We start from the raw sequence: 18,200 nt of genomic DNA, 5'->3' as shown, positions 1-18,200 counted from the left end.
AACCCACTGGACTGTCTCCCCTACTCCATTATCTATATTTTAACAGGATCTCCTAGGGCATCTGAGGGAAAACAGACAGACAAGGAGCTGGCAGGATGAGATCTGGTCACAGGAGAGGGTGAGTTTGTTATCCGTTCTGCAGGTGGGGCCCACTGTATTTGCTAATATATGGGATGAAAAGTGGGAGAAAATGTAAAATAAGTGGAGGCTGAAAAGATTTCCCAGCCTTTGCTAGGCGAATACAAGAGACAAATCTCCAGGCTGCCAAGGTGAGTTCTCGAGACTGCCACGTTTGGATTCAAACCCCAGCAGTGTGGCTTGGGGCAAGTCATAAACATTCAAACCGTCTGTTTCCTCAACTGAAAACGGGGACAGAAACCTGGCTACCCACTGGTGTGTTTGAGATTTTGTGAGCCTGCACACTGTGCACAAGTGGACGCGGCGCCAGTAAGAACAGCTCCTACAGAATGGGCGTGGAGAACTGGGGGCACGGAGGAGCCCACCAGCTGAACCTCCAAGCCACGCCCTTCGCCCTCCAGACCCCGCCCTCCAGATACCCCCTCCCAGCGCTAGGCCCTGGCTGGAGTCCATGGACTGCCAAGGGGCGATCGTGAGCACCCGGGTCTAGTGTCCCTAGTCTGCGGGACCATGTGGTGGAGAGTAAGTGCCAGGGACAGTCTAGACGCCCGCCCCAGAAGGTGAGCCTGCAGAGTCTCGGATGAGGGGCAGTTTTTCTTTCGGCCTGCTGCACTTCCGGGGCTGTCACTTTCACTTTCTCTTCCGGGGATGCAGCCCTTTCTGTCTTCCGGGTAGCGCGAGCTGCGGGGCTGGGGTTCCGGACGCTTGGGCGCCCGCGCCGGCTGGGCTCCCTCTGTCCGCCGCTTTTGGGTCGTAGCGACCCATCGCCCACTGTGGACTTGGCTCGGGGCCTCCTTCGCTTTCTGTGTCCCTCGCGGGCCCCACCGGTTCCCAATGCCGGGCCTTGGGCCCTGGGCAGTGTAATGCTGCCCGAGTGTGGCCCGGGACACCGCTTGGACCACGCGCGAGACCGCCTAGGGCTGATTCGCTGCTGTCCTCCCGTCCTCTCCCAGGTCATCCCGAAGGTAGTATTTCCCGGGAGCAGCAGCCCTTTCTGAGGGGATGGGCGCAGCCAGGCCAGATGGACGAGAAGACCAAGAAAGGTGGGCACCCGCTGGAGCTGGTGGAAATGGGCCCTGGGCTGGGGCTGTGCCGGGGAGACTCTGTGGACACAGAACACCAAACCTGGAGAACTTCTGGTTGTCAGGAAAGCAGATTTCAGTTAACCAGAGTAAGGCAGGCAGGGGACACTATGTGCCTCTATCCCTTGCCCTTCCACCCAGATTTGGGGGAAACACCGATAGTGTTAACTGTCTGTTTGCTGAAACCCTGCCCTCCTAATAAAACCAAGGCTGGCTCTGGGCCACCTTTAGTGACCTCTCCCGTTTGCTTGCATTCGTGTCCTCCTGCCTCCTCTGTTCTGCCCCCTATTGGGGATTGAGTCTGGGGCTTCATGCACGCTAGGCAAGTGCTCTACCACAGAGATATGCCTCCAGTCCTTGGCTTTTCTGTTCTGATCCAACCACTTCTTGCCCAAGACCTTTGCCCATTCTCTGGACTCTTCAAACAGTCTTCCTTATTGGATACTGGAAGGCCAGCAACCCCTCATTCAGGCCTCAGTTAAAAAATGAAAGTAAAGGCTGGAGAGATGACTTGGTAGATAAACACCCTTGCTGTGCAAGCCTGCTGACCCGCGTTTACCTCCAGATCCAACGGTGGGAGAGAGAGAGCTGTCTCCTGAAAGTTCTCTGGCTCCTACACATCTAACCTCCTTACCTTACCTCCTAGAGGGTCCCCCTGACCTCCTTCCTCAATTATTGCTAGAATGGACCACAGCCTGATTATCTTGTCAAATTTTAAAATAGAGGTTTATGGGGAGAAGAACCTATTCGTCTTAACCACTGTTAGATTTCACTTTCTGGGCTAATAGCTGGCATACAGTGGAGTTCAAGAAATGCTTGTCAGATAAACGAATGGAAGTATGGGGGACTTTGTGAGGGGAAAAGGGCACCCCATGAGTCCAGGGTGCAGGGGAATGAAGACTGAAAAAGCACTCCCTCCTCCCCCCAAAACGACTTAAAATGGCGGAAGATGACTTGATAGGGAGACAGGACAGAGAATGTGTCAAGGGTCACCTCCCCAGGTAAACTGGTGCTAACCTGCTTTCTGTGCTGATTTTCAGCAGAGGAGATGGCCCTACGCCTCGCCCGGGCAGTGGCCGGTGGAGATGAACAGGCCGCTGTGAAGTATGCCACCTGGCTGGCAGAGCAGAGGGTGCCCCTCAGAGTGCAAGTAAAGCCTGAGGTGTCCCCAGCACAGGACATCAGGTGAGTGTGACCCCCATTAAAGGGGATGGAGGCCTCCCGAGCCTCCTTTCCGATGATCTCCCCTGCAGTGCTGGGATCAAACCCAGGACCTCACTGGCAGGTTTCCACATAGGAGGCTGAGCTATGGGGTAGACTGCTTCCTGTGCTGGTGGGGGTGTGTTGGCGGGCTCATTGTTTTCTTTTTTAAGGAAACCTTGCACAATAGGTGTCATCCTTGCCCCAGGATCATGTAGATCTTCCCTGTACCATTCCAATTTTAGTGTCTGTGCTGCCAAAGCCCGCACAGGGTTCATTGTCTTAGATGTGTAGGAGCCAGAGAACTTTCAGGAGACAGCTCTCTCTTTCCCACCGTTGGATCTGGAGGTAAACTCGGGTCAGCAGGCTTGCACAGCAAGGGTGTTTATCTACCAAGTCATCTCTCCAATCTTTACTTTCTTTTTTTTTTTTTTTTTTGGTTTTACGAGACAAGGTTTCTTTGTATTGTTTTGGAGGCTGTCGGTCAAGCCTGGCCTTGAACTCACAGAGATCCGCCTGCCTCTGCCTCCCGAGTGCTGGGATTAAAGGTGTGCGCCACTACCGCCCGGCTACTTTCATTTTTTAAATTTACTTTTTGTTTTAGAAACCAAGTCTTACTCTGTAGTCCAAGTTAGCCTATAAATCACTGTGTAGCCCAGGCTAGCCTTCAACTCAAGACAGTTTTGTCTTCAGAGTCTTAGCCTTACAGGTGTATAGTACCAGACCTGGTAAGATAGTAACTTTTAGATTTTGTTACTACAAGCCTTCCATAATTTACACCTCTTTGGTTCTGAACCTGTCTTGCCCCTAGAGCTGTGGTTCTCAACCTTCTTAATGCTCTGACCCTTTAATACAGTAGTGTTATGTAGTGACCTCCAACCATAAAATTATTTTTGTTGCTACTTTATAACTAATTTTGCTACTGTTATGAATCAATGTAAATATCTGTGTTTTCTTATGGTCTTGGGTGGCCCTATCCCCCAAGGGGTCCTGACCCACAGATTGAGAGCTGCTGCATGGGATTCATAGTATTGTAGTTATCGAATGGTTCACTGTGCAATGGATATTGCAGTTTAAAGCATGTATACCTCTGTTTGTTTTTGTTTTTCAAGATAGAGTTTCTCTGTGTAGCCCTGGCTGTTCTGCCTCTGCCTCCTGAGGCCTGGCATTAGAGGCATGCGCCACCACACCCGCAGCCACAACTGGCAGCATGTGTACTTTTATGTTTTCAAATTCCTAGAATAATTTGAAGTTTAAGAATCTGGTCTGGGGGCTGGAGAGACGACTCAGTGGTTAAGAGCACTGACCGTTCTTCCAGAGGTCCTGAGTTCAATTCCCAGCAACCACATGATGGCTCACAACCACCTTGAATGAGATCTGGTGCCCTCTGCTGGCATGCAGACATTAGACTGTATACACAATAAATAAATAAAAAATATTAAAAAAAAAAAGAATCTGGTCTGAGCTGGGTGGTGGTGGTGCATGTCTTTAATCCTAACACTTAGGAGGCTAACCTGGTCTACAGAACAAGTTCCAGGACAGCCAGGACTACACAAGGAACATGTGGCCTCCATGGTGGAGTGATTCCCTGGGGTATGTGAGGCACTAGTTCAGACATCATTTGGAGTGATGCAGTTTGGATTTAAGTCACCATGACGGCTATGGCTCCTGCAGCACGGCTGCCACAGTGTGTTTCTGTCTGGAAAAGGATGTGGCAGGGACTGCCTCAGGCTGACGGAAAGTATTAAGTGGGTTAAACGATTTAGTGCCACTAGTATCCAGGGGTGTCTTCAACACCAGATGCTGCTCATTTGGCAGAAGAGAGGAACCAGGGCAGACTGTAATCCCAACACTGAGTGAGGGAAGGGGGAGGATCAGGAGGTCAGGGGCATTGTCAGCTTCATCGGGAGTTTAAGGCCAGCCTGATCTATGTGGGACCCTGTTTAAAACAAAAACAAAAGAAACCAAACCAGAAGAATCTTCCTTTCCTCCACAAAAAATTTTTACCAGGCTTGGTGACAGCTTCTTGGGAACTGAAACAGAGAGGTGGTAAGTTCAAGGCTTGCCTTGGCAATTTACAGAGCCTGTCTCAAAATAAAAATAAAGGACTGGGACACTTATGGAGGTTGGGGATCCAGAGAGACTGCCCGGGAAGGCTGTCCCTGCAGGTTGTTCTGGTTATCTTTCTATGGATGTGATAAACATTGACCAAAAGCAATTGGGGAAGAACGGGGGATTCTGGTTTATACATCCCAGGTATATGTAGTCCATCACTGAGGGAAGTAAGATCAGGAAGTCAGGATCCTGGAGGCAGGTCCTGAAGCAGAGACCATGGAGGAGAGCTGCTTACTGGCTTGCTCCCTGTTGCTCGGATTGCTTCTTAATACAACCAAGGACCACCTGCCCAGAGATGGCACCTCCCAGAGGTGGCACTGCACTGCCCACAGTCGGGCTGGAGAGTTGTCTCAGCAGTTAAGAGGCTGTTCTTGGGGAAGAGCTAGGCTTGGTTCTCAGCACCCACATGGTGGCTCACTACTCTTTGTAACTCTAGTTCCAGGGGATCTGACATCCTCTTCTGACTTGCACAGATACCAGGCACACAAGTGATAAGCATATGTACATACAGGCAAACCCTCATACACATGTCATATATACACGATGGCAGACATTCATACACATGAAATAAGTCTTTAAAATTAATTTTTAAAAAGGAAAGAAAATACCTCAAAGGCTTGCTTATAGATCAGTTTGATGGAGGCTTTTTTTCAATTAATGCCTTCTCTTCTAACTTGTATACGTTGACAAAAAACTAAGGAGCACATAGCACCTGCACATGTGCAGGCATGAACATTCCCATGCTGGTAGCCCAAGTCCGTGCCTACCCTTCTCTCCCACAGACTGTGTGTGAGCGTGGAGGATGCCTACATGCACACCGTCACCATTTGGCTTACAGTGCGTCCTGATATGACAGTGGCCTCCCTCAAGGACATGGTGAGTGAGGGGGGAGGCAGGTGGGCTCCTCTCGGGCTTGTGTTTCCTCTCTGCTCTTCCCATCCTCTCTGTGTCCCTCCCATCCTATGTTTTCTGTTTCTGGTCAAACACCTGCTAGAAACAACTTGAGGGGAGGTTTGTTTTGGCTCACAGTTCAGAGGACACAGTGCATCATGGGAAGGGGTGGTGCTTGAGAGACTCCATCGAGGGGACAGGAGGTTACAACTGTGACTTCCTTTCTTCTGCTCTCCTTTAAACTTTTTTAGAGCTTTTTTTTTTTTTTTTTTTTTTTTTTGAGACAGGGTTTCTCTGTGGCTTTGGAGGCTGTCCTGGAACTAGCTCTTGGTCTGGAACTCACAGAGATCCTCCTGCCTCTGCCTCCCGAGTGCTGGGATTAAAGGCGTGCGCCACCAACGCCCGGCCTAGAGCTATTTATTTTACTTTGTGTGTGAATGTTTGCCTGATGGGTGTATTGTATCATGTGTGTGCCTGTTGGGTCCTGTGGAACTGGGGTTATGGATGATTATGAGCCACCATGTGAGTGCTGTTAATTGAGCCAGGTCCTCTGTAAGAGCGACACATTTTCTTAACCATTAGCCATCCCTCCAGCCCTCCTGTCTCCTTTTGTAAATAGAGGGTTTGAATCTGTAATCTTGGGTGGTTTGGAACTCACTTTGCAGACCAGGCTGGTCTCAAACTTACAGAGATCCGTGTGCCCCTGCCTCCTGAGTGCTGGGATCAAAGGTGTGCACCTGCCACCATGCCTGGCCTCAGTGTGGCTTTTCATATGACCAGGGAGCAAAGAAGGAGGGTGAAAGCAGGGTAGGCTCTAGCCCTCAAAGCCAGCCTCCAGTGGTCCACCTACGTCAGCCAGGACTTCCAGAGTTTCAATAAACATCACTCCCGGCTTGAATCAAGTGTTCAATGTGAGTGTGGCAGTAGATATTTTACTTTCAAACTATAACTGTCCCTCTTCCCCAGGTATTTCTAGATTATGGCTTTCCACCCAGCCTGCAGCAATGGGTGGTTGGACAGAGACTGGCACGAGACCAGGAGACCCTGCATTCGCATGGTATTCGACAGAATGGAGACAGCGCCTACCTCTACCTGCTGTCTGCCTGCAACACCTCACTCAACCCTCAGGAGCTGCAGCGGCAGCGCCAGCTTCGGATGTTGGAAGGTGAAGGTCTCTCTGTCAGGGATGTACTGAAGGGCCCTGTACATGGAAGGACAGACGGGGGAGGGAGGTTTTTGAAGAACTCTTGAGCAGGTCTGGCACGAGGAGAGAGACTGTTTAGTCCTGGCCTGGCGTTTGCTAGCTATATGACCTTGCGCATGCTCATTCTGTCTCTGTCTCTCAGTGTCTCTATTTGTTTGTTGGTAACGTAACTAGGATTTAGTAAGGTTGCTTTTGCTGCAGTATTTCAGACCTGTAGAAAGGTTCACAGTTGTACAGAGAAACATCTTCTTCCTTTAGCTTTACCCTGATTGCAGAATCTTAGGGAATGAGATCTTCTTCCCCTGAATACTTGAGCAGTTTTTTAAAAAGAGAAAGGCCATTTTTCAGGTGCTGGAGAGATGGCTCAGAGATTAAGAACACTGACTGCTCTTCCAGAGGTCCTGAGTTCAATTCCCAGCAACCACATGGTGGCTCACAACCATCCATGATGAGATCTGGTGCCCTTTTCTGGCCTGCAGACATACATGGAGGCAGATGTTGTATTCATAATAAATAAATCTTTTTTTTTTAAAGGCCATTTTTTTTCTGAACAACTCTCTGGTGCAGGAAATAAACTTCTATGTAGTACAGTTTTTTTTTTCTTTTGAGACAGGGTTTCTTTGTTTAGTCCTGGGTGTCCTGAAACTCTAACCCTCCCAAGTGCTGGGACTAAAGGCGTGCACTACCACTGCCCAGGTTTTTTAATTTTTAAATTGCATCCTTTAATCCCAGCACTTGAGAGGCAGAGAGGCTAACCTGGTCTACAGAGTGAGTTCCAGAACAGCCAAAACTATATGAGAAATCCTGTCTTAAAAAAACAAACAACCCCCAGCATAGTAATTTACAAGTTACATTTATTTATGTGTGTAGCTGTACACATGCGCACATGTGGAGGAAAGAGGACAGCTTTGGGAGTCAGCGTCTTTCCACTGTGTGGCCAAGGCCTTACACTCAGGTCATCAGCCTGGTGGCAAGCACCTTTGCCCACTGCAGCCTGTGTGGCTTGACACTGAGACAGCGCAGCCACTCGCATTTGGGTTTTGTCAGACACCCAGCCATTGTCCATGGTGGCAAAAGACATAGCGTTCAGCTGTCATATGTCGGTTCCTCCCAGCCCTGACCCTCTTGGGTCCCTGGTTACCCTCCTGACTGAAGATGGTCAGGCCTTTTTCTTGGTGAACATTTCAGCATGATGGAGTCAGGGTTAGGCATCTCCTCCTCTCAAAACAGATAGGGGTCATGAAGGTACAGTTATGGTTGAGGTAAAGCCATGGCCTTGGGGTATCCTGGATGTCCACCTTTAGGCAGAGGCTAGAAACACTGCAGGGTCAGGGGATGCCTCAAAGTGGGGTGTGCTGGGATGGTGCAGCATGTGGATACCTGGGCAGCCTAAATCCACACACACTCTTTCTGCAGATTTGGGCTTCAAGGACCTTACCCTGCAGCCACGGGGCCCCCTGGAGCCTGTCCTTCCCAAGCCCAGGGCCCACCAGGAGCCGGGGCAGCCAGAAGCAGCACCAGAGTCGCCACCGGTAAGTGCCTTACTTCGTGTGTGCCCTGTCTTCTCTGTTCAACCCAGCCGAGCTCACACCCCCTCTGCATCCAGGTGGGCTGGCAGTGCCCTGGCTGCACTTTCATCAACAAACCCACACGGCCTGGCTGTGAGATGTGCTGTCGTGCAAGGCCAGAGACCTACCAGATACCTGCCTCGTACCAGCCCGATGAGGAAGAGCGAGCACGCCTGGCCGGTGAGGAGGAGGCGCTGCGCCAGTACCAGCAGGTGGGCATACAGGTCCAGGGACAGAGGCCTGCAGGCTGGTTAGAAAGGCCCCAGCCAGCAAGGGAACCACCTGCTTACTGCTGGGCCCCGCTACTGTACTTCCGCTCCCTTCATGAGCATACTGCTAACATAGCCTTGCTCTTGACTGCGAGCTGCCGCTCTGAGCCAGGCCTGTGGCTGAGACTCACTTCCGGGTATGATGCACAGCCAGGCTCCTCACTTGTTCTGCACCCTCACTTTGACACCCACCTCCCATGTCTACAAGCATCCCTACCCTAGCTGTGCTATGCTACTCTACACCTCAGCCCAGACCTCAGCCCCTGGCCTGTAACTCCATCTTGGCTCCTGCTATTCCTCCTCTTCCCCCTTCCTCTCTCATGGACTGCCTTCCTGTGCTCCCTGGGAGTGAGTCTGTCCTCTCATTTCCCTAGAGTAGTCAGTTCCCACCAAAAACACTGATCCCACAGATACCCAACTCTGGTGCTCCCCACTCCAAGAGCCTGCTCCTACCCCACCAGCATTCCCCGTAGACTCAGCACAGCCTAACCAGCCTTGACCATGACCCCATGCCCAGCCAAGCCTTATCTGCAGCTTGGCTCTGCCTCGAGCTTGGACCCTCCACTCCCTCGTGTACCCTGAGCCTTTCTTTCTCTATCGCCCTGGACCCCTCACCTAGCTTCTTACTGTGCTGTAGCCCCTCCCTGGCTGTCTTCGCCTGCCCATATTTCCAGCCCACTACTGCCTTGCTGCCCCCCATACTACCCCAGCCTTGTCCCACTTCCTATCTGAACAACTGAGACCCTGACCCACCTGGTGGCCCTGCCCTGCCCGTGTGCCCAGCGGAAGCAGCAGCAGCAGGAGGGGAACTACCTGCAGCACGTGCAGCTGGAGCAGAGGAGCCTGGTGCTGAACACCGAGCCCGCTGAGTGCCCTGTGTGCTACTCAGCGCTGGCGCCCGGCGAGGCCGTGGTGCTGCGTGAGTGTCTGCACACCTTCTGCAGGTGCGGCCCAACTCCCACTAGTAACAGTGCTTATCAAAGCCACAGTCAAGTGTGCAGTCTTGTTCTCTAGCTCATTGGAGTCCCACAAAACACCATTTATGCAAGAGGTGTTGTGGCTCATGCCTGGAATACCAGTACTTGGGAAGTAGAGGCAAGAGGATAAGATGTTCAAGACTAGCTTTGGCTGTGTAGTGAGTTCAGTGCCAGTCAGGGCTATATGAGACTTTGTCTCAAAAATCCAAAGAAAAAGGAATGGTAGACAGAATCCAGGCATCCATGTTGTAAAGGCTATACAACTTGCAAGAAGCTCAGAAATGAGACAAGCCTTCTGACTCCAGAGCCACTGTCCTTCCTCACTACCTGTTACTGCCTGGGCATATGAAAGACATTATGGCCAAGCTCTGACAGCACAGCAATCCGTCCTTAGTGTGTGCATTTCTCTTGGGTCTCCTGTGCAGCCCTTCTCCCCTTGAGCTGGGAAAAGTATGTTCATTCACATAGTGGACCCTGGTGGAGTGCTCCCTTCTAGTGGGGAGTCTACGTTAATGTATACAATGCTGCATGCCAAGTAACTAGGTTGTGTGGCTTGCTTGGGTTACGGGGGTCAGGGCTGGCAGCCCCTAAGGAAGAGCGTGCTGGAGCAGAGGCTGGAAAGTTGTCTGTCTGAAAAGATCAGGGAACAGAGGGATGGTGGGGTGGGATAGTTGTGCCTGTGCGGTGACAAAAGCAGAACAGCCCTGGTCCTCTTTGGGTGGTACTACTGCAGTGCTCAGAGTGGGCATTTGCACCAGCAAGAGAGACAGGGACCAAGGAGGTGGCTACTGCAGTCACTGGGCAGGGATGCAGTGCCCTGGACCAGAGAGTGGCAGGGATGGTGGACAGAAGTGGGGCCTTGGGCACGTGTTGAAGAGAGGAACGGGAAGAGCGAGCCCTGGGGTCAGACCCTGCCATCTGAGGGCTAGAGACCCTGTGGAGGTAGAAATGAGCCTAACCACCACCCTCCCCTCTCCAGGGAGTGCCTGCAGGGCACCATCCGAAACAGCCAGGAGGCGGAGGTATCCTGCCCCTTCATTGACAGCACCTACTCGTGCCCTGGCAAGCTGCTGGAGAGGGAGATCCGGGCGGTAAGACCATGGGAGGGAAGGAATTTTGAGTTCTGGGGGCTGGCCCTGAGTTAACAGCACCTGCATCCCCCAGCAGACATTTCCAAAGAGTGCCTGGGGCCCAAGCAGGGCAGCACTGGAGGGAATAGATGAAACCTCAGACACCCAGCCTCTGCTCTGCTCTCAGCCAGCACCCAGGGTGGCGTCTGCTAGTGTGTTCATGCTTGTACAGCTGCTGTGTCAGCTGCTTTTGCCTTGTAACCAGTCACTCCAGACCTGGTGCCTTAGAACATTATGGTTTGTGAATTGCAAAGTAGTATTTCCACATGGGTGGGGCTGGGGTTTCTGTGCTTTAGGTTTGGCTCCTGGCTTGTCTGCTGTGGTGAGTATGAGATGGTTCGTGATGGCCTTGCCTGGGATAACTACTTCAGACCCTCCATAAGAAGGCTATCCAGGCCTGTCCCCTGGCAGTGGTTAGTGAGGTTTCAGTGTTCCAAGCGCAACTCTAATTGAGTAGAGACTGCTTTGTTGTAATTCTGTTAAACATTGCAAATGACATGCTCAGGCCCATACTCCCTATGGGACCGACATGAACCATGGTCTGAAATTCTGTGGAAATATGGCCCTTCAAGGGCCAAAATGGGAGCATAATTGACATTACAGTTCACCCTGTTAGCCCAGCACTGCTGAGACAGCAGGACAAAGAGCTTCAGGCCAGTCTTAGCTATGCAAGGCTGTCTTACAAAATTAAGGGCTAGTGGGTTGAGCACTTGCCTAGCAAGCACAGCTCCTCGGTTTGACCATAGACAGGAAAGCAGGCTCATAATGGCCAGCGTCCAGATGGGTGACCCCAGGCATGCACAGATGCATCTTCCTTTCCCTCACTCCTGCCCCCTCTGACCATGTTTCTCCTGAAGTCCCCCAAAACTTTACCAAATGTTTCTCAAGCCCAAGGAGCTCTCTCTCTCTGCCCCCCTCTCTCTCTCTCACACACACACACACACACACACACACTTTTAGTTACGTTTATTTGTGTAACTAAATGAGTGTGCAACACACAGCATGTGTATGAAGCTCAGAGGACAGCTGGTCAGAATCAATTTGTCTTTACAACCACATGGATCTCAGATATCAAACTCAGGTTGGCAGGTTTGTGCTATTTCTTTGGCCCCAGGCAGTATTTTTGAGTAGACATCATTCGCTGAAATTCACGCATGACAGAATACAGCCTTGCAGGTATGCAGGTATGTGCGTTTTGACAAGTCACTTTTATTACCGCCCAGCTCAGATGCAGAACAAAGGCCTGACTGCCCCTTACTGACTCGCGTGTTTGCCACTGCTTCTTCAAGGCACGATTCTGCTCTCTGCAGTTTAGCCTTCCCTGCTAGGAAGTACAGCTAACACTGCTTGGGGACTGTTTCTTGTGAAGCAGACTTATGGGGCGTAGAGGGCACCGGAACATGGTCAAGTCTGGGATGTAGCCACATGATTTTCAGAGTGCAGTGTACCTGAATCCAGATTTGTCTTTGAGACCAGGTCTTTTTTTTTTTTTTTTTTTTTTTTTTTTTTTTTGAGACAGGGTTTCTTTGTATTGTCTTGGAAGCTGTCCTGGAACTCGCTTTGTAGACCAGGCTTGGCCTCGAACTCACAGAGATCCACCTGCCTCTGCCTCCCGAGTGCTGGGATTAAAGGCGTGCGCCACCAACGCCCAGCAAGACCAGGTCTTGCTATGTGGTACAGGATGGCCTTGAATTCTCAGTGATCCTTCTGCCTTAGCCTTCAAAGTACTGGGATTTAATGGCTTGTGCCACTGTATTTGTTCCAGGATAGGAATTTAACCTTTTTGTCCCCTATCACATGTGTCATTTTTTTTCTCATAAAATTGGCTCTGTTGGCTGTTTGTCCTCAATTAAAGTCCTTAGGTACACAGTTCTGAAGCATTACCCACTGACCCTTAGCTCTGTAGCCATCATGACCCTCCACTGTCATGGACTCCAACTCCCTGCCTACACAGCCTCCCAGGTGCTGGGGTAATAGGCTTTGTGTCATGACTGTCTAAATGGAGGACTCTGAAGAACAGAGCTTGAGCCATATAGCTCATGTAATGCCAGCTCTTGGGAAGTAGAGACACCAGGAATTGAAACCCTATCCCCCAAAACAAACAAAGGCTCCGGAGTGGGCTGAGGTACTGGGTTTCCTGGGAACGTTTGATAGGAGAGGGGCATCTGCTGGGTGCTCTGAACTCCAACAACAAATGCATGTGTGTACAGCTCCTGTCCCCCGAGGACTACCAACGCTTCCTGGACCTGGGTGTGTCTATAGCAGAGAACCGCAGCACCTTGAGCTACCACTGCAAGACACCCGACTGCAGGGGTTGGTGCTTCTTTGAGGATGATGTCAACGAGTTCACCTGTCCTGTGTGCTCCCGGGTCAACTGTCTGCTCTGCAAGGTGGGATGGGGCCCATGTGGTCTCACTGCCTTCATCTAGCTGGGGCTTGCTGTGATTGGCTATGACAACTGCAGAGGCTGCAGCCCATCATAGGGGAGAGCCGTTTTAGGGTTACAGTGCCCATCAGCACCTAAAGCAAATAGGATTTATAGTAGGTCCCTATTGATGGCCCTGGCTGCACCTCCCTGAACCCCATCTTCTATAAGATGGCTTCTGTAAAACGGGTCGTTTCCTTAGTGAGGGCTTTCACTGGTGACCTCATAGGCACTCAGTGCCAGTGAGGGGCCTCTTCTGCTCCTCACAGCTTAAGCCTTTGGGGAAATGTCTAACTCAGACCCCCTTGCCTTGCAGGCCATCCATGAGCACATGAATTGCAGGGAATATCAGGATGACTTGGCCCTTCGGGCTCAGAATGATGTGGCTGCCCGACAGACAACGGAGATGCTGAGGGTAAGGCAGGGTCTTAGCAAGGGCCTGGGGGCTTATGGCTTCTTGGGACCCACTAAGTTCACATGCTTTTGGAAGCTTACCCAGTCTCCCTTCTGGTTGCACCCCCATTTCAAGGTGTGTCTTCCAATAGGGTGTCAGGTGTGGAGCTACAGGAAGAGTCTGGGTTGGGGAGCCCTCAGCAGCCATGTCAGGCTCTGAGGGAAAGTACACCACAGAGGGCAAGCCCAGGGCTTCAGAAGCTACCTTTCTCAGGTGATGCTGCAGCAGGGCGAGGCCATGCACTGCCCGCAGTGCCAGATAGTGGTCCAGAAGAAGGACGGCTGTGACTGGATCCGCTGCACTGTCTGCCACACTGAGATCTGCTGGGTCACCAAGGGTCCACGCTGGGGCCCTGGGGTGAGTCTTCAGGGTACTGAAGAGTTGAGGGTGGTGTAGTTCTGGAATGGGGCTCAAAACTTCAGCCATCAACTGAGTCTAGCTACCATGTACACCTTAAGGAGAAGGATTGTTATTTTTACTTTATTAGTTAATTTTGAGGCAGGGTTTCATTATGTAGCCCTGGCTGACCTGGAAACTTACTATGTAGACCCAGCTGTCCTCTGACTTAAGAGATCACACTGCCTCTGCCTCCCAAGTGCTAGGATTAAATGTGTGTGCCACCAAGTCTGGCCTAATTTATGTTTTATTATCTGTGTATATGTATGGGGGGGAGGGAGGGAAGAGAGGGAGGGCGGGAGGGAGGGAGGGAGAGAGAGAGAGAGAGAGAGAGAGAGAGAGAGAGAGAGAGAGAGAGAGAGAGAGAGAGAGAGAGAGAGAGAGAGATATCTGCTATGGTGTTCATGTGGAGGTCAGAGGATAGCTGAGTGGAGTTAATGTTAATCCTCTCCTTCCATCTTTTTGTGTCAGCGGTCTTGTGTGACAAGACCTTTCATTGTTGAGCTATCTCATCAGCTCAGGGGATCATTTTCTTTTTCTTTTTTTTTTTTTTTGTTGTTTTTTTTCAAGACAGGGTTTCTCTGTGTAGCCCTGGCTGTCCTGGAACTCACTCTGTGGACCAGGCTGGCCTCCAACTCACAGAGATCACCTGTCTCTGCCTCCTGAGTGCTGGGATTAAAGGCGTGCGCCACCACTGCCCTTTTTTCCAGCAGATTTTCTTTTATTCCTTAGACTGTTTTTTACTCTGTAGCCTGGGCTGTCTTGGAATTTGTGGCAATCCTCCTTCTTCAGCCTTCTGAGTGCTGGGGATAATAGCACGTGTCACCTTGCTGGGCTTGAGGGTTAAGAATTTTTACATCTTAAAAGTGTCTTTTAAGTTATCAAAAGGCCACAGTAAATAGTCCTGGAGTCTGCCCACCCCAGGCTTTTGCTTCTTGCCTGCGGCTATGCTCATGTAGAGGGCTCACCTGGCTTCAGACCTGGTGTGTGCAGCAAGGCTTACCTGCTGCTCTGCTTTCGGGGACAGCACGTCAGGGTCAATCTGGAGTTGGGAGGGGGATTGCAAGTCCCTCCCTCTGGCACATACTTGCCATCTCTCAGTTTCAGACTCCTCCACAAAATGGAGACAGTGTCAGGGCCTAAATCAAGTACAAGAGAAGTACTCGGTGGGTGCCTATTCCAGATTGAGTGCCCTGTATTAGAGGTGGGTTGCTGGAGTCAAGAGCTGGCATCACTACTGGTGGACTTAGAGATAGGTGGTACAGAGGGAAATGTACTGCTTCCCTCTGCCCAGGTGCTGAGCCACCTGCAGCTGCAGCCCCTTCCATATGCAGCCCAGAGAGAAGACCATGGAGTTGAGGGTGCTGGAGGAGTTGAAGATGGAGTTGAAAGGCTTCCATGGTTGCCTCCTTCAGGTTGCTGAGGCTGTTCTTTGCAGGAGGACTTTTGGCAGTCACTCTCCACCTTCAAATGAACTCTGCCTTGGACTGATGGAGTAACTTGGGGACAGCCTGTTTTTACCACCCTGATACCATCTTTTCTCTATCCTTTAGGGCCCAGGTGACACCAGTGGGGGCTGCCGCTGCCGGGTCAATGGGATTCCTTGCCATCCTAGCTGTCAGAACTGCCACTGAGTTGAAGATGGTGGCCCTCAACATTGACTCAGACCCACATCTGTAGCAGCTAAACAGCAGGACTAGGCCAGGGGGTTTAACTCTGGTTTGGCCACTGTACCTTTAAGCTTGGCCAGGGAGAAGGCCCTGAGTTGTGCTGCCAGCCTGCTTGCTGTATTACAGGAGCCCCAGCTGAGCTGGTGCCATGTCAATCCCACTGCCAATGTTGCTCCACGGGGTTGCTGACCAGACCTTATGGCCCTGAGCTATATATCCTACCCTTACTAGCCACCAGCCTTAGTTAAACACAGCCTTGACCTAAGGCCTGGCTGACTAGTGCTCTGAGCCTCCGAGTGATTGTTCCCCTTCAGCATGCTCCCCGAGGACCTCATCCTCATGCTCTGCCTTGCTGCCTTTCTGGGCACTTTTGCTGCTGTTGCTGTTGAGGGCCTGGCACCTCTCAGGGCTGTGGTGGACCCAGCGCTGGTAGGTCAGAAAGCAAAGCCCATGGGGTCAGCTCTGCATCCCCCTTTGAATAAGTGAATTAAAGTTGTTTTCCAAGAAGGGAGGTGTGTTGTGCTTGGGGGAGCAAACGTCCTAGGTTAAATGCTTTCCAGGCAGGATGGTGAGCTCTGGAGAGCTTAGAATAGCACCTAGAGGGGATCTGTTGGCTCTGGCAGTTGGGGAAAATCAGGCTAGCTCAGCTCTGGCACCACCATGCCTAATTCCTGGGACAAGCATTGCTAGGGCCAATATTAGCGCAGACTGGTGAAATTTACAGGGAAGGGGTTGAAGGCTGGAGGGATGCTGGGAAGGGAGGCCATGGCAGCAGCTAGAGACTGGAGGAAAGGCTTGGCTATTCTCTGGGCATGTAAGATGAGGAGCAGAGCAGTTTCAGGAACTGCTGCAACTCATTAGGGAGGTGGTCCATTCGCTTTAACAGCCAAGCAAGAGGTAAGGCCTTGCTGTTCTAGTACTCTCCCTCCACTCTGTGACCCAGCCAGTCCCTTCTGAGAGTTGAGTGTTGCTGTCTTTCCACAATATGATCCTTTAATGGTAAGCATAGCACTTGTGGTCAAAGTCTCACCCTAGCTGCTAGGGCATGTAGCTTTTCCAGGGTGAATGTTTTCCAGCTGCTGGAATGTGGAGCCCTGGATGGACCTAGAGCTTTGAGTGGGAGCAAAACAGGAAGCCAGAGAATGAGGATTTGATTTGGAGATAGGTCTATGTAGCCTAGGTTGTCCTTGAACTCATAGCAATCTTTTTTCTGCCTTGGCCTCCAGAATGTTGGATTACAGGCATGTACCAGTCGTTTTACATGTGCCCTTCCTTCATTAACCAATTACCAATCCCACTTATCCTTTGTGTTCAGTCCTGAAGTCTGAGGCTGACTTAGGTCATCTGCTACTCGACTGCTCTTTAGCCATCTGCTATAAGATACCAGAGGCTGGGCCCTGTCCCTATTAACTCTTTGAGGCTTGCAGTTGACCTTATCAGAGGACATCCCAGGGTGGCGGCCTATTGAGGTAGAGCAAGGATCAACAAAGAATGCCTCTACCTGGCACTTGACTCCACACTCTTGGCTGGCTCTTTTGCAGGCAGAGGTAGAAAAGCAGGGACCGAGCTACTGTGTACTTTTACTGCTCAGTGGGACAGCTTAGAGGATAGACCAGTGGTTCTCAGCCTTCCTAATGCTTTGACCATTTAATACAGTTCCTATGTTGTGGAAACCCTCAAAGTTATTTTAATTGCTACTTCAGAACTGTAATTTCACTAGTTATGAATCATAATGTAACTATTTTGCAGATAGAGGTTTGCTGAAGGGGTCACAACTCACAGATTGAGAACAGCTAGGCTAGATGCTGAGTGAGGCAACTCTCAGATGTTCCTCAGTAAACAGACACTGGAGTGTCCCTTCCACAACAGGCTGTTATGTTCTGTATCCAAGCACTGCCCTTCTGAGTTAAAGGCCTGCAAAGCAAAAAATAAAGGCCAGAGCACATCCTGCACCTGTCACCCAGCTGTGATGGTGCCCACAGCAGCTGCAGTATAAGGCCATGCTTCCTGTATGACTGGTACTTAGAAAACATGCAGAGAGCATGTACTGCTCTTCCAAGAGGACCCAAGTTCAGTTTCCAGCACCTGTGTCAGGTGGCTTACAGTCACTGTCATTCCGGCTGGTAATACCTTCTGGCCTCTGAGGACACCTGCAATCATATGCACACATAATTGAAAACAAAATATTTAAAAACATCAAAACACTTTTGCCAAAAATCCTTACTCGTGCCCACAAAGGGATTAAAGATTGGAAGCCTGGAATTTCAGCCTTGATTTTGGGTCAGTCTCCTGCTTGTCTCTGCTTAGGCATGTTACATGAGTGTCTGCTCACCTAACCTAGCTCATCCCAAGAGGCCCTTGTCATAACCATGTCCTAAATAAGCCTTGAAGACCTGTCCCTCCAAGAATGAGAGCACTGCCCATGGATAGCAGGCTGCACCTCCCAGAAGTTATCACTGAGGAGGTGGCACTGACCCTTTCAGGTGGTAGTGGGAAGGCCCAGACTGTCCTGGACTTGAGTTAGTGGCCAAGTCATACCCTCAACAGAACTGTGGCATTGACATCTTTTCCCAATTCTTTCTCACACCAATGCCCCAGAGGTGACTTGAGGTCACTGGACCTTTGTTCCATGTGCTAATTAAACTGTTTCTCTGGTCTAAGTTGGGTATCAAGATAGGAAG

General features: G+C 50.8%; 1 protein-coding gene across 4 annotated transcripts; it reads left to right on the top strand.

Annotated features, from left to right (window-relative positions):
* The first annotated feature begins 837 nt into the window (after nucleotides 1–837).
* Nucleotides 838–16,026, top strand: Rbck1 (RANBP2-type and C3HC4-type zinc finger containing 1). 4 transcript variants are annotated; one of them, XM_040746485.1, is made up of 12 exons: nucleotides 838–1,181; nucleotides 2,261–2,405; nucleotides 5,318–5,411; nucleotides 6,393–6,591; nucleotides 8,047–8,162; nucleotides 8,237–8,410; nucleotides 9,251–9,411; nucleotides 10,424–10,535; nucleotides 12,785–12,964; nucleotides 13,316–13,414; nucleotides 13,667–13,810; nucleotides 15,403–16,026. In XM_040746485.1, the coding sequence occupies exons 1-12, from the start codon at nucleotides 1,160–1,162 to the stop codon at nucleotides 15,481–15,483; spliced, it is 1,527 nt and encodes a 508-aa protein (XP_040602419.1). In that variant the 5' UTR covers nucleotides 838–1,159; the 3' UTR covers nucleotides 15,484–16,026. The 4 variants fall into 4 exon arrangements, with proteins under 4 accessions (XP_040602419.1, XP_040602421.1, XP_040602420.1 ...); XM_040746487.1 differs by having other exon boundaries at nucleotides 974–1,103; XM_040746486.1 differs by having other exon boundaries at nucleotides 1,098–1,181; nucleotides 2,264–2,405.
* Nucleotides 16,027–18,200: the final 2,174 nt, after the last annotated feature.

This window comes from Mesocricetus auratus, unplaced genomic scaffold (assembly GCF_017639785.1).
Source record: "Mesocricetus auratus isolate SY011 unplaced genomic scaffold, BCM_Maur_2.0 Super-Scaffold_100004, whole genome shotgun sequence".
NCBI lineage: Eukaryota > Metazoa > Chordata > Mammalia > Rodentia > Cricetidae > Mesocricetus > Mesocricetus auratus.
This window is presented reverse-complemented; position numbering and strand designations above follow the sequence as displayed.